Genomic DNA, 16,125 nt, shown 5'->3' with positions numbered 1-16,125 from the left:
GTCAAAACTCTACGAAGAATGCAAGCTTTTCTTGGAACTCCATTTCTGCAAGCCAGCCCTTTCTAGCTAATGGCTGAAACACACATTTCACAATCCTATTGGTTTTCAGAGCACGTCTTTTTTTTTTATTTTTTTGGTGGTCTGTATCTCTTTTTTCTCCCTTCAGTGATGCAGCAATGTTTTTCAGACTAATTGATATTGAACTAAATCCACTTAAACAGTGATTGCAAGCCAAGTGCCCTCATTTAAAACTACTTTTAAGTCTAAAATTGTGTTTTAGATACTTGAATGCATTGCTTCTTAATTCCCCTCATAACGTCCTAATCTCCAAAGCACAGAGACTAAGTTCTTCATATATTACCCGCTATAACTGATCATATGAAATACCTCTCCCACAGTACACTGTGTAAAACAGAGTAATTAAACACACACTACACTAAAACACAGTCAGATTTCTATTACTCTGCCCCCAGGTGGGTATTTTTCCTTCAGTGTTTTCAGAAAAAATACTGGATGGTGTCACCACTTTCCTTTGTTGTTGTGTTGTTATGTGCCATCGAGTCAGACCCAACTCATAGCGACCCCTCCCCTTAGGTTTCCGAGGCAGTATCACTACGGAAGTAGATTGCCCCATCTTCCTTCCGAGGAGTGGCTGGTGGGTTTGAACCGCCAGCCTTCTGGTTAGCAGTCAAGTGCCTTAGCCACTATGCTACCAGAGCTCCCCAAAATTAATACTTCCCACTTTCCTTTAGCTTTATTCTATTACTGACCCTCTTAGACTAAAAACCTGAAGCAGCTAAGATAGAAAATTCCAGGCCTCCAGGCTTATTCCTCATCTTAAACCCAAGTCTTGTTCTGCGAAGTCTACAAAGCATCTGGTCCCAGGAAATCTACCTGAGCCCACCTGCTGGACATGATAAACTTTCTCTCAGACTTACTTTGTTAGCTGGTCCTTAATTAATTTATCGGAAGATACAAAGGAGAGAAATCCAAATGATTATCAAAGATGGCACCATTCACAGGACAGACTCAGAGAGGAAAGGCACAGGCCTGCTGGATTTTGCATGTCATTTACAAAATACTTTTGTATCCTCATGTGGAACAGATGGGCCTGGGACAAGAGTGGTGCAGAGCGCTCAAAGACACTTTCCTAACTCCTTTCTGAAAAAGCCTCTGGAATGTTACTTCTGAACGCTTCTAGATAATTCTTCATTGATTTCCAGTATTTCCTAGTCTTGACTTCTCAGCTACACTCAGGACTAATAGCGTGTCTAATTTATCTGGTTCAGAGACTGAATGAAGTCACAGGTCTTGATGATCTATTAAGTAACACATGTATTCACATAACACTATCTAGAAATCAAAACCGGAACAGTTGAGTATGGTGAGTCAACATGGCTACAAGAAATTAATAACCTTCCCTTTCCCTGGTTTCATTGAAAAAAAATGATAAATAAATCATTGAGCAAAGAAACTTGCAAAACTTCAGGTACAAACGATGCAGTATTCACCCCATAATCAAAATATCTTGGTCAGATGTTCAAGGACTTTGTATATAATGAAGTTCTTGTTTTAGAAGAAACTGAACATGTAACTTTGGATGGCAGCAATTAATGTTCCAAAATCTCTTAAAATTGCATAAAACAATCAAATATTTTTTAAATTGCATAAATCAAGGCTTTTGTTAAAAAAAATGAAGAAGAATGAGTTTAATGAGAAAAACATCATTCATTTAATTTTTAAGGCTTTTAAAATTTCAATAGTATTTTTCTTTTCAATTATAACATGCTCAGGAAAACAATCCTTTGTATCAGCCATGTGTAAGAAGGTTCTACATTTAATCTAGAGGAGATGAGAATTTGCTTTTTGAAGAATGGTGAGTCAAAAAGACCAAGGAGTTTCTATCTGGAGATAATAACTGAAGTTGAATTCTAGGCATTCTGCTTTCGCGGCATTTCAAGCGAAAACTGCCTTTCTGTGATTCCAGGCACCCCTGACACTGTAAGATCAACTACAGACACCCCGCTTTGCAGGACAGATGCCTCACTTAGTGCTGTCCAACTTGGCTCCAGAGCCTTAGGTGGGCATATGATCTTTTGATTCGGAAGGTGATACTGCATCTTGACCCAAAAGCGAAATGCCACAAAAGCAAGCATCCAAAGTGACGAGAGGGATGGGAAGTCTTGCAGAGATGAGGAGGGAAGGCTGCAAGTCATGTACTGGTCTGTGGCAGAGCACACAAATGGAACAGCAGGTGCAGTCAACGGTAGCAAGGCAATACAACTCACACTGTGCCGGTAGAATGGGTCAACTTTTGTAGGGTATTTGTCAAACTGCAAAGGGATCAAAGCAAAAGCTAGTTACTTAAAGAGTCTGATTTCTGTTCTCTGCTTCAGTGGAGGCAGCCCTGAACAAAGCCTCTCTGTCATTCCGTTGTCCTAAGATTCAACAAGCTCATTGTACGTGAGGCCATTCTAAGCGCCTGAGTCACTCTTGACCAATAAATAGATAAATAAAAAACCCACACAGGTAAGTCCTGGTCACACTAGTATGTCTTTCTTCCTACTCTGTATTTGGGTTGATACACGTCAACCATCTCTATTGGAGGAACAGACAGTTCTCCAGATAAACCAGAGAGAAGTGAGTATCTGCTCCGACTGATCCAGAGAAACCCCACCATGTCTGTGTTTGCTTTGGCAGAAAAACCGTTCATTCACTTGTCTTCTAAGATGTGTCACATCCAGAGACAAAACAGTCTGTGCAAGGTCTTAAATCATTCCTTTTGAACGGAAGAGAGTGTAATATCATTTCCTCTAAGTAATTTTACCATCCTGGTGTTTTAACTACTCTCAGATTTAATTGGCTTGTGACATTTAATTGTGAAACATTTAGTGGATGTGAGACCACAAACCCGTTCCCAAAATATTAGGGCCTTCAAAAGGTAAGTATCGAGATGTTCATCCAGAAAAAAGGCATAGAATTTGCCATAGGACTTTTTTTTTTTTGGGGGGGGGGGGGTCATAAGGTCTGATATCTAAGATTCTTTAAAATTAACTACATAAAGCAAACTTCAAAATTTTATTTACAGACATTAAGTTGAACAAAACTAGGGATGGGGAAAGAGAAGAAACAAAGTTTGATAAAAATCATGCCCCTGAAGGTCAGGGAGAAATCTAATCTACCCTCTTAACACCTACAGTGATCATCTTAAAAATCAAGTATTTCCTTAAACACTAAAAAATAGACAAGTAAAACACTCTAATACTCACTGTTAGACAGGGCTCTATTTTAGAATATATAGCATTCTACTATCGCATTATTATACTTTCTAATTAAAGAAAAAAAGAAAAAGAAAAAGCCAGCTGCTTCTCACAGTAAGTGCTAGTCCCCAGTGGGGATGGAGCCTGAGTCATCCATAGTCAGTGGTGCTTCTTACCACAGGCAGAGGCCTGTCCCTTCAGGGCGCACTGATCCCTGACCACTCAGTGACAGAGCACAGTCCCAGATTAGGGACCTGTCTTTCGAAATACGAGAAACAAAACACTTCCGACAAAGTAGGTTTAAGGGAACGTCTGAACAAGTGCATGCTTGTTACCCACTGCAGTCCAAGCCTTCTGCTCGGCCTTCTCCTGCCTCTCTTCCTGACCCTGTCATCAAAGTGCGTCTTTGCCAGCACTTAATGCAAAGCACAGACACGCTTTTACATATGGTGGGAACCCCCCCACTGTGCTCAAGAGAAGAAAACTGCCTTCAGGAAACTAACTACTAAGTCTGGAGGTGAGAGCTCCAAGTGGATCTGGAATAAAATGCACCCACTGTGCAAGATTTGACCGTTCAGGAAACATTAGGCCCAGCGTTAGAGCTGCCAAGGGGGCATGTTCCCTGCTCGCCAACCACGATGGCCAAGGCCAGTTGCCCCTAAGCGGCTCTCACGCCCCATGGGTCTCCCGTGGGCCCCGACAGCCCCTGCCGACCCCACCGTGCTGCACAGAGACTTGTGGTCTACTTATCCTCACATTTCTGCCTGGGGTACGCACCATGGGAGGTGCTGGCGTCGGCATGATGGCGGTGGGCGGGATGGCGTGGGGGAACGGCGTGAAGGTGTGCTGGTGCGTGTGCTGGTGCGTGTGCTGGTGTTGGTGCTGGTGCTGGTGGAACTCCGTGCGCAGGTAGGGCGGGGGGCCCAGCGAGGCCCCGCGGTCAGCGCTCTGAGAGGCCAGAAAGCGCGTGTTCAATTCTTGTCGCAAGATGTCTTGCTCTGGGAAAGAAGACACGCGAGACAATGAGACACCCTCCCTGGCAGCAGAGGGTCCTGTCCTTCAGATCAGGGCACCCAAGTGTCTTAATGTAGAGGGTGCCTCCGGCACAGCCGCTGTGGGCTCGAGGGGACAATGCACGAGGGAGACGATACAAGGGTCCAGCCACATCTGACTGTGCTGTCTAGGCTCTCAATGTGGAGAGATGACGGAAGTCCAGGCGAAACTGCCAGACTTCACCTTTTCTCTCCGGTCCTGCAGTGGGGTGACTGTGGCTGTGACAGCCTCCCAGCTGTATCTCCAGGTCATCTACAAGATGGAGATGATCGTTTTGCCTGCCTCGTGGGTTTGTTGTGAGGGTTATGGAATTAACATTGTTAAATGCCTAAGAACAGTGACTGGCTCTCATGTCCTCCTTGAGGGTCACTGCTCGTCCACAGTTCTTCACATCAGTGGTACAGTATAGTGCTATTGGACCCAAATTGGGACACTGGGTGTGATTCATACAGGCGAAGAGAAAAGGACCAGATGTTTAACATCAGGTCTGTCGCTAAAATTCTGGGATATATGGTCCCAATAAGTGTGTGTTCTTCCACCAAGAAGTAGGCCCTGGTCAACTAGAAAGAAGAGAAAATTCATCCCTTAAACTCACTGCAGGATCTAAGACCCTGGAGTTACAGAGACATGGAGTTGCAAACACTTTTCTTATTTGAATGGGAACCTAGACAATAGGGCAGGTACAGTCTGTGTTTTCCCAGCCAGTGTGTGAACTGAAAAAGGCCTGCAGACTTCCAACAAACCCATTCTATTTGGGGAGCATCTGCTTCACCCCAGTTGTAGTCACTGAGTATGGGTGTTTATATGGATTTTTCCTGAACCTTAGACCACAGAAGATTTGAGCAAGGTGACAAGAACACATATAATAAAGCAGAAAACTGTGAAGAAATAAAGCCCAGCCACCAGGGCACATCAAGGTTTACTCGTCCACCTACCTGAGTACGTGCTCCCGGCCGGGTGTCCGGGCACCTGCAGACTCCCTGATGTCAGTGGTGGTGGAGGAGGCAGAGCGGTGGGAGGGGCAAACATATTGGGGTGATGTGAGTGTGCAGGGGGCTGGAGGGTGGGTGTGAAGCTGTGTAGGGGGCTGTGGTTGGGCAGTGAGAGGGGGAACGGGGAGGCGGAGGGGTGGTGGGAGACGTGAGGAGGGGCCGGCTGAGTCTTGGCTGGCGTGCTGCTTCTGCTACTGCTGTGGGAATTAAAACAGAGAAAGAAAGGAACGTAAGCCGTTTTTTTTCTTTAAGAAACGAAAAACAAATCCTTTTCTGCAGGCTCCAGAGTCATTCAATACTTTCTCTCTGGTCTCTACCCATGTGCAGACCCTCCCTTGTCTGGAAAAGGCAAGCTTCTAAATGGCCACATCCCTACAGCATTATCCCCCAAGCAGAAATGTGTGCTCCAGAGTGACTGGACGTGGCGGTGTGGAGGCAGTCTATTCTGCTATCCTTAGAAACCCCCAGTCCTCCAGCCCCCATCCTCCACTGGCCACGTTTCCTACACAGATTAACCAAAAGGGACAAGGAAGAAAAGTCATGGTCTGTGTGTACCCTGACTCTGTGTCAACTTTTAAAGAGGGGCCGCAAATAAGAAAAGTCGAGGTAAAGCCTAGGGCTTACCCTGTCACCTTTATGGTCTGCAGGCCCCAGCAATGGCCTAGGGGACAGAGGCTGGCCCCTCAAGGAAGAAGTCTGCCTCCCTGAGGTGGCTTCTTCACCCACTGAAGACAGAAAGAGCATGTCTCTGATCTACAAACTTGAACCTCTCAAGGGAGGCAACGAGAACTTGAACCCAGCTGATTGCTGGGGGTCCTAACTGAACCCAGCCCTGCACACCAAGCCTGGCTCCCTTTCCTCTACAATTCGGCAAAGACAAGACTGAAGGCTCTCGGGTCCCATGCTGCAGGCTTCTCTCTCTAGGCCCAGAGGTTTCTCCTCAAGCCCTGCCACCATATTGGAGAAGGTCAACCACAATGAACAACCTCACACTGGGATGTTCCTAGGGTCCCAACCTTCCCACCTTGGACTCGAGGGAGATACCACTTTTGGCAAAGCTTTTTGTCAAACCTTCTTCCCAGGCAGGCTAACAGGTTCCTTTCTAAGAACCTCTTAACATCCAGTGACCTCAACGTGGGTCTCGGATCCCTGCCTCCCTGGTGCGGGCTCCCTGACACAGCCTCCTCAGCTCTCTGATCCTTAAGCCTTCTTCTTCTCCCTCAGGGGTCCATGTAGCTATTTTGTTCTTTATAATATCCTCACTACTCAACCTGACCTGTCCTCTCCCAGAGCCTCGAGCCCAACTGACTGACTGCTCCAGAGAGAAAACAGAGCCAAGTGTCCCCAACTAGGACACTCCCGACTCCTCGGGCATCTTGTTCCCACCATGCCCCAACCTGCCTGCCCCAGGAAGACGACAAAGAGCAGTGGGCTCACCTTAAACTGTTGAGGCTCACGCTATTGCTGCTGTAGGCAGACAGTGGCTGGGAGAGGCTCTGAGACGAGGGGTGGGCCTGCACGGGCGGCAGGGTCTGGTGGGGCAGCTGGCCGGGGGACTGTGGCCGGGGCGGCCTCTGTGCCTGAGGCTGTGGGGCAGGCTGCAGCTGGGCCTCTGGGGGGGCCTGTGGCGGCTGTGAGCTCGGAGGTGGGGCCTGAGCCGGGGCCTCGGGGCGCTGCACCAAGTCGGGGTGTGGAGAAGGAGCTCGGGGCTGGGCCTCCGCCGGGGGTAGGGGGTGCGGCTGCGGGACCTGCGGGCAGGGGTCTTTCAGCACCACGGCCTCAAAGATCGGCTCTTTGCCACAGTCCTGGCTCTTCTCCTGACTTCGCTCTAGACCCGATATCTTGGGGACAATCGGGCCTGCGTCCTGGCTGTCATGTTCGGGTAACGTGCCAACACCTAACTCTGGATCTGTAGGAAGAAAACCACAGGCAATGACACGTGAGGCTTAGAGGGGTCCCAACAACACGGCCTGTGACGATGCAGGGTGCACACATGCCGGTGACTGGGCTGATGGTGGACGGGCAGACAAAGTGGAGGGGCCTTGGACCCCAAGAAGCGAGCCTCCGGAAGAGACTGCAGGTCAGAAGGGCAGGCCAGGCTCCTGCCAGGCTGCCAGTCAATGTTCTCTTCATCTCAACTGGCTTTTGGGGAGCAACATGAAAAGACAAAAGCCAACAAGTTGACGCTCCTTTTGACAGCACACACACAGTTCTCAAACGCACAGAAGGGAAGCGTCTTCACCAGCAAACGAAGCCAGTGCTACGGAGCCACCCCCAGATGCTCCTTCTTGGCTTTGCCCCCACCACCCCGCCCCTGCCACTGGGACAGATGAGATGCACTTGACATTTGGGGAAGTCACTTTTTGTCTGGCAAGTGTTTACCGTCCCGGCCAAACTCGGGCCTCCAATGGCCCCCGCGTGATCCCAGTAACCCCAGGGTCAAAGGTGCAAACGCATACGTAACTCAAGTTCCCCATCAAGTACGGCTAGCACTAGCACTTTGAGGATGCCCCCCCGGGACTCTGTTTTGCTAGACATTTGTATTTTGCAAGATAACGTCTTTGTTTTGTCTTTTTAAAGTAAACCCTGAAGCCATTCTTCTTCAGCTCCCTTGCCCGAGAGAGTTTTCTTTTCTTTGCGGTCTTTCAAGTTGGGCAGGTTGAGCTGGAAGCCGAGAACACAGTGCAGTGGGCGGACAGCAGAAAAGTACATGGATGCCGCTCGGCCCGGGCACCCAGCCTCTCCCATGCCAATGCTGATGCCTACTATCCTGGGGCGAGGAAGGGAGGAACGCCTTCCACCTTTCCCACACTCCACAGTTGTGCTTACTCAGACCTGGGACCCCCAGCGCCCCTGGCTCCCCTCGCCTGTCCCTACTCTCTCCACTCTGTCTAAGTGCCATCGCAGAGCCCAAGAGACTCCGTGCAGGGAACAGACTTCTGGGGACAACCCGAGGAAAAGGGAGTCTGGGCACCAAGTATGTTTCACTCTCATCACCTCCTTCGCAGTGCCTTCCTACTTAGGCTTCCTCCAGGATGGGAATACCAAACCCAGGACACCTCCTTGCACCACTGAGAGGGTGACAAGGTGCCCTGAAGGCAGGCCCAAGCAAGCCACCGTCTTCCTGTTCTTTTACATTGTTTCCACTGTGACTTCCATTCAGGACACAGAGTCCCGACCTTGCTTGGCTCCCCAGGAGGGTGCAAAAGGCTAAAGCGATCGGCTACTGAGAGGTCGGTGGTTTGAGGCTGCCCAAGGGCACCTCAGAAGAAAGGTCTCACAGAATTCTCAAAAACCAGCCCCTGAGCACCCCATGAAGCACAGTTCCACTGTGACACGGGAGGGGTCACCACGAGTCAGAAATGACACAATGGCAATGGGGTTGGTTTGTGTGCCTGGCCTCTGTGGTGACCTGCCACTGCAGGGGCTGATTTACAAAGACCTGCTGGGACGAAGGGCTCTTAGGTGTTACCATTTCACCCTTGGTGGTGGGGTGCTGGCAATCCTGTGTCCCTGCCTGCCACTCGGGGAAAGGGGCATGTGTGACCAAGGCAAGAAGGACACAAGGACAGAATGAGAACAGGTAGGAAGGGCACTGATGGCGTGTGGAGAAGAGGGTGGTCCACGGCATTCAATGCAACAGCTTAGTGCCTTCCTTCTCAGGATGTGAACCCATACATCATCATCAGTATGAGATGATCCACCCAAGTGAGGACCAGGGGTGACATGCTGGACACCGAGACCAAGTCTGGACATAAAATATAAGCCAAATCCTACAACAATGAAAGGGATATAGAAAACAGACGCCGCGATGAGGATTTCAAGGATGTGTGGGTGGTGGTGGGAGGTGCTGGTGAGTTGGCTCTGACTCATAGCAACTCTATGTATAACAGAATGACACACTGCCCGGTCCCTGTGACATCCTCACAATCATTGCTACATTGGCGCCTGCGGTAGTTGAGGATGTACGTGAACATGACTGGGCTGTGGTTTTGAGTGGGTGGGCAGCTGGATGTAGTTACTCCCTGGGATGAGACTGTCATCTCCTGCCTGGTGGACTCTGCTGGGAGCAGCTGAGTAACAGCCTTCAGGGTGTGGTCTGCTTCTAGTTCATTTGGAGAAGCTTTGGGAGAGGTCTCTAGCTTTGGGGCACATCTAGATCCTGCAGTTGGCCTGCTGTGTTGCCTGCTAATCTCGGGACTGTGCCGTTTCACCTGCTGACCTTGGGTTCATCAGTTTCAGTAGCCAGCAGCTGCAGACTATAGGAGATACCCTCTGGCTCAGTGGGCTTAGAGTAAGAGGCAGAGCTGAAGCCCCAAGTCAAGGGCTTTCAGCCAGACCCTGGAGTCGGCACTCTGATTTTGGACTTCTAGCTTCCTAAACTAGGAGCTCTGGTAGCGTAGTGCACTTGACTGCTAACCAGAAGGCTGGTGGTCCAAAGCCACAGCACTCCTCGGAAGGAAGGTCGGACAATCTACATCCGCAGTGATACCGCCTTGGAAACCCAAGGAGGGGTTGCTATGAGTTGGGCCCAACTTGACAGCACATAACAACAACAACAACAACAAGCTTCCTAAACTGTGAGAGAATAAGCCATCCTCTCGTGGTACGTCGGTCACAGCACCACCAGAGAAGCCAGCCCGAGCCCACTGCTGCAGTCACTTGTCAATCCACATCAACCTGGGTCTTCTTTTCTGCTGTCCCTCCACCTTACCAAGCATGATGTCTTCACCAGAGACCAGTCTATTCCTGAGAACACATCCAAGGTACGTGGGACGAAGTCTTGCCACCCTCGCTCCTAAGGAGCATTCCGGCTGCACGTCTTCCCAGATTCGCTTGTTCTTCTGGCAGGCCACTGTGTATTCCAGACACTTTGCCAGCCCCCAAATTCAAAGGCATCAATTCTTCTCCATCTTCCTTATTCCAATTACAGTTATGCTTCTCTCCAAAGGTGAAATGATCCAGGAGCCACCTAGTACTGTGGTAATCTGCTTACCCCGTAAGCCCAATCCCATTCACTTCTCCATCAGAATAATAAAAGAGCAGTAAGGCATTGTTGTTGTTGTTGTTATGTGCTCTCAAGTCAAACCTGACTCATAGCGACCCCTCCTTGGGTTTCCAAGGCAGTATCACTATGGAAGTAGGATTGCCCAACCTTCCTTCCGAGGAGTGGCTGGTGGGTTTGAACCGCCAGTCGTGTGGTTAGCAGGCAAGTGTCTTAGCCGCTATGCTACCAGAGCTCCCAGTAAGGCATTAGTGTGGAGGAACTTAGGAGAAAGTACTTCTGTGTGCCAAAAAAAAATCAAAAGCCAAACTCACTGCCAGCGAGTCGATTCCCCCTCCAAGCGACCCCCTTGGGTTTCTGAGGCAGTAAGTCTTTATGGAAGTAGATTGCCCGGGCTTCTTTTGCAGAGTGGCTAGCAGGTTTGAACCACCACCTTCTGGTTAGCAGTCAAATGACTTAGGCACGATGCCACCAGAGCTCCTTCTTTTGTATACAACAGGGGAAGAAAGTTCTCTTTCTTACACTGCGCGTCTAATAAGATAGATCTTTTTCTGTGATTACTGTAACAGGAGAGGAGATTACAGTGTTTCCCAAAACCAGATGTCTTTCTGCGCTGTGAACCTCCCCTTCCTGTCGCACTCTGTCAAGTGTGGCACTCTCCCTGGTTGTGGTAATTTGCTGCTGTAGGGCCCTGTATACACTATTGTTTGTCATTTTTCCCCGAGGAACTTCCTTCAAATTCTTTTCAATGTTCTTCTGGCAAAACTGTACACAGAGAGCAAACCTGTGCGATGCATAAAAGCAGAAACGAACCCTGGGTTTAGAAAACAAAGTGCATTTCTGACTAACGTGAACTTCTCCATCTTCAAGTTCCACAGAGCAGCCTAACAACAATAAAAAAGCAAATCTGCTGCCATCAAGTCGATTCTGACTCACAGAGACCCCCACAGTGTTTCCAAGACTGTAAATCTTCACTGAAACAGACTACGTCATCTCTCTTTCACGGAGCAGCTGGTGGGTTCGAACTGCCAACCTTTTGGTTAGCAGCCCAATGCGTTACACACAGCACCACCAGAACTCCTCACAGACCAGTATGGAACAAGTGGACCAGCAAGGTGGGAAGGAAGCCCGCCTAGTGACGTCACTCTAGACTTTTGACATCACACTCACATGTTTCCTTCCAGGGCTTTCTACAAAAATTTTTCCTTATGCCAAAAGCTTACATTTTATGGATTCCCAAAACTTTCATTTCCACAATTCAGGGCTGCAAAAGAACCTCAAGACTGACCCTTAATTTGAATAGCCCCATTTTCCGAGAAGTGCTCAAAAACGACACCCAAACCAAACCCACTGCCAGGGAGTTAATCCGACCCACAGCGCCCCTAGAGGACAGAGGAGAACTGCCCCACAGGGTTTGCTGTAAATCTTTACAGACATCGACTGCCTCATCTCCGGTAAGTGTTTACCCTCCTGGCCAAACTCGGGCCTCCAATGGCCACTGCGTGATCCCAGTAACCCCGGGGTCAAAGGTGCAAATGCATACGTAACTCAAATTCACCATCAAGTACGGCTAGCGCTTCTCTGATGACTGCTGACATTTTGGTTACCAGCCGAGCGCTTTAACCACGGCGCTACCAGATGACAAAGGAGGACCCCTTATCTGTGGATGCCCACACCCAGGTGAGCTGGCTCTGCTTCTCCCTCAATGCTGTTCCTGTTGGCGTCCACGGCACCTTCCACAACACACACCTGAGTGCTTCACGTAATGCAGGCCTAGTACTTAGGGGGCCCTGGGTGGTGTAAATGACTGGTGCTAGACTCACCTAATGGCTGGCGGTTTGAACCCACCCAGGGATGCTGCGGAAGAAAGGATTGGAGATCTTCATCTGGCACAACGACATCCAAGAACACGCCGTGAGTCGGAATAGGCCCAGTGGGAACGGATAATTAGTTACGTCGGGGACGGAGAGCTCCGACAGCCTGGAGATCCTCACAGCCCCGAATAAAGTGGGGACTTCCCTCAAAGTCCCATGCCTGTGAGCAGGCCTCTTCCCACACTGGGAGGTACCTAAGGATTAGTGTGCTTGACGCAACGACAACAATGGCAACACAGTTTTCATCCTTTTCTGCTGCTCTGGTCTCTCTGGACTGGGGTGGGTGGTGAAGAATACATTCGTACTTTCTATCTTGGTCAGTTTAAATCTAAATGGATTTTAAATCTAAATGCCTCCAAGAAGTACTGGTGGCATAGTGGGTAAGGGATTTGGCTGCTAACCAGATGATCGGTGGTTCAAAACAACCAGCTGCTCTGCAGGAGGAAGAGGAGGAAATCTACTTCCATAGAGGTTTTTACAGCCTTGGAAAGGGCGTCACTATGAGTCAGAATTGACTCACTAGCAGTGGGTTTGGTTTGATCGCCCTCCAATAAATAATTTTTTTTTTTAAAAGTCCAGTTTCTCCCTCCATCAAAAAAAGGCCATCGCTTGTGCCGGTAAGGAAGCACCCTGGAAATGCATAGGTTAAGCACTATGCAGATCCAGTTTGTGTGTCTATCACCTTGCTCTCTTACAGAAGCAGAACTTGCACAACCAAGCCAAGTGTGCAGGGGGTGTCCTGCAGGCCTGGGCCTGCTTCCCCAGCCTCTGGAAAGGCACACAGGGCTGGCTCTCGTTTCCAGGGCCCCATTAGTTCACTGTTGTCGCTGTTGGGCGCTGTCGAGTCGATTTCAACTCCTAACGACACCATGTGACGGAGCAGAACTCCCCTAGGGTTTTCTACGTTGTAATCTTTATGGGAGCAGATCACCAGGTCTGAACTGCCAGCCTTCCACTGTTGTGCCACCAGGGCTCCAACAACCAGAATTCAGCTCTAGTAACGGGAGTGGTGTGGCAAGACTGTGACAGTCACTGCCACTACTGACAATCAACAAGGGCAAACCCTCTGATGATCTGGCAAATCTGTATGGTCTGAGAGACTCTAGAAGCCAAGGATTCTGAAACAAGACCAGGATCTGGGAGACCATCTAGTCCAGGACTTCTCAAACTTGAAGGTGCATACAAACCACTGAAGATCCCACAGCTCTGTGAGAGGTTCCAGAGGCTGCATGAGCCTAAGACTGTCGTGCAGGGCAGATGCCGCTGGCCCTTGGACTACACTTTAAGTAATGAGTCTGACCCAACCAATTCCGACCCGATGGGGGATCGAGCCTAGAGAGGTTAAAGGACTTGGGTGCTGGGGGTCATGTGCCTGTTAATAAATAATACGGGAGACTTGAGTTCTGGTCCTAACTCTGCCACCATCATGGACCTCTTGGCCAATTACACTGACCCATGGTAACCCTGTGTGTGTTGAGAGTAGAACCGTGCTCCACAGGACATGCAACGGCTGTTGGCTTTTCTAAAGCAGATTGCCAGGCCTGTCTTCTGAGGCACCTCTGGGCGGATTCAAAATGCCAGCCTTTTGGTTAGTAGCCAAGTGCTTAACCATTTGTGTCACTTAGGGTCTCCCTTAATTCACACTAAACTGTCCCTTAAAAAACAGAAGTCCTAAACCAAGGATATCAGTAATTCCAGGACTCGGTTCTGTATTTCAGTAGACCACAGAGCGCAAAGGTTGGGAAAGCTACAGAGAGCTGCTGCAACACTGCACTTGAGCTCAATCTGAAGGGTATCATCAACCCATCAACACTCCGGGACTGCAACGTGTAAGAAGGCAGTGACAGCTGTGAAGACTGGTAAGAACTCGGAGAGCGGAAGTGGATTCACGACGCCCTGTCTACACAACCATCTAGAGGCACAGATCAGGTCTCCTGCATTTTTGTGGCCAATTGGTAATGGACTTCCTCTTCATTTCAATTATTCAACAAATGCACCTTCTCAGTTAAGCTTTTGCATCTTGACAGACCATTTGTCTTACTGTTGTTCCTCCAACAGGCAAGAACACATCTAAAAAGAAACCATTTTGTACTGCTGTGCACGCCTGGAAGTTTGCAGAGGATGAGATTGGCTGAGGTTGAAAGGATTAAAAATGTGCAAACTGAAAAGTCTTATTGAAAAATTTAGGAGCTCTGCTGGTGTAGTGCCGCCTAAGGCATTGACTGCTAACCAGAAGGCTGGCGGTTCAAACCCACCAGCCACTCCTCGGAAGGAAGATTAGGCAATCTACTTTCATAGAGATATTGCCTCGGAAACCCAAGGAGGGGGTCCCTATGACTCGGAACTGACTCGATGGCAGGGAGTTTTTAAGTACTGAAAAGTTTTATTCACTATATCAGGAGTTTTAAAATCTCTCTTCTTCTGATTATAAAAACAATACCTCAAGCTTATAATGAAATGCAAATTAAAATTACACTGCATACTCTATGGCAAAAAAAAAAAAAAAAAAAGAGTGAATTTACTATATGTAAATTATACCATAATAAACTAGACTCAAACACAGTAACTTTATTTTATTTTATTTTTTAATTTAAAGGTTGATAAGAGAATACCTGTTGAGTTTTGATACAAGTTCCCTGAGGTTGTGGGGAAATGGGTGTTTTCCTTAAACTTTGGGGAGGACAATTTGTCAACATAGAGACAGTAGAGTTCCCTTGATCTAGCATGCAATAAATTATTTAAGTTCTTTGGAATCATAAGTTTGGAAACCATCCAGATGTAATCATAGAGGAAAGAGTTCCATAAATTTGGCCCATGCAAGGGAAAACCATGCAACCATAAAAGTGAATGAGGAACTCTGTATACTACCTATTCTGGAAAGAAAATACCATGTATTCGTTTTGACTTTATGCACAAAGCATCCTTTGGAAGGATATAAGAAACCAGCACTTGTTACCTGTTTAGAGGCTTAGGAAGGAGTAGGGACTGGTTAGTCAGGAACCGGAGGGCAGGGCGATAGTCTACTCTGTTTATACACATAGTTTACACATCAATTTCTCAACCATGCGATTGTATCACCTATGAAAATCTTTAGAAGAAAATTAGTCTTAAAATTTAAAATAATCTGAGACACCCTCACCCCCCCAAAAAAGAGAAAACTGGAAATTTGAATGTAGGTGTATGGCTATAGGTATGGAAATATAATACAAAAAAGTATTATGTATAAAGATATGATAATATATTTGAAAGTCAAAGGATTCTCTGGAAAATATACAAATTACGAAAACTAACTAAAAGCAATCTGATAGTTAAAGTGAATCCCCACCCACCCCAAAAAAATACCAGGACCCTATAGTTTTATAGCCAATGTTGACTAAACCTTCAAGAAAAAAATTATTCCTGTTATTAAATTGAAAACAAACATCAAACATTAGACAAGAGAAGCAAGCAGCAGAACTACTGATTTACCAAAACATGCAGTTACCTAGGTCGAAAACACGCGGTGATCTGCTGAAAAAGTATTAGAACTAATAAGATGGGTCATGAAGGTGTCATCAAGGAAAATCACAAACATCAGTAGTTGTCCTGTACAAAGAGACAACCTACAGAAAATAAAGTAAAAAAGACACCTCATTGGCAATAACAAAAATTGTACAAGACTTGAGAATGAGCCTAAAAATAAACTTGTAGCTCTGGTGGCATAGTGCCTAAGGCATCTGACTGCTAAACAGAAGGCTAGAGGTTCAAACCCACCAGCCACTCCTTGGAAGGAAGGTTGAGCAATCTACTTCCATAGTGATGCTGTTGTTGTTGTTATGTGCCATCAAGTCGGACCTGAATCGTAGCGACCCCTCCTTGGGTTTCTGAGGCAGTGCCACTACGGAAGTAGATTGCCCAACCTTCCTTCTGAGGAGTGGCTGGTGGGTTTGAACCGCCAGCCT

General features: G+C 47.8%; 1 protein-coding gene across 1 annotated transcript in view; it reads right to left on the bottom strand.

Moving 5' to 3' along the window:
* Positions 1-16,125, bottom strand: part of AUTS2 (activator of transcription and developmental regulator AUTS2) — a 1,395,185-nt gene that overhangs the window by 22,813 nt on the left and 1,356,247 nt on the right. The window contains exons 7-10 of the mRNA XM_042780996.1: positions 6,743-7,214; positions 5,249-5,502; positions 4,038-4,258; positions 2,289-2,333 (exon numbers count right to left, since the gene is read on the bottom strand). Coding sequence (XP_042636930.1) covers positions 2,289-2,333; positions 4,038-4,258; positions 5,249-5,502; positions 6,743-7,214 — 992 coding nt within the window. The remainder of the gene's footprint in view (positions 1-2,288; positions 2,334-4,037; positions 4,259-5,248; positions 5,503-6,742; positions 7,215-16,125) is intronic.

This window comes from Orycteropus afer, unplaced genomic scaffold, assembly GCF_000298275.1.
Source record: "Orycteropus afer afer isolate SDZICR_OR568_19922 unplaced genomic scaffold, OryAfe1.0 scaffold00006, whole genome shotgun sequence".
NCBI classification, from domain to species: Eukaryota; Metazoa; Chordata; class Mammalia; order Tubulidentata; family Orycteropodidae; genus Orycteropus; species Orycteropus afer.
The sequence above is the reverse complement of the archived record's forward strand: the minus strand, read 5'-3'. Positions and strand labels throughout refer to the sequence as shown.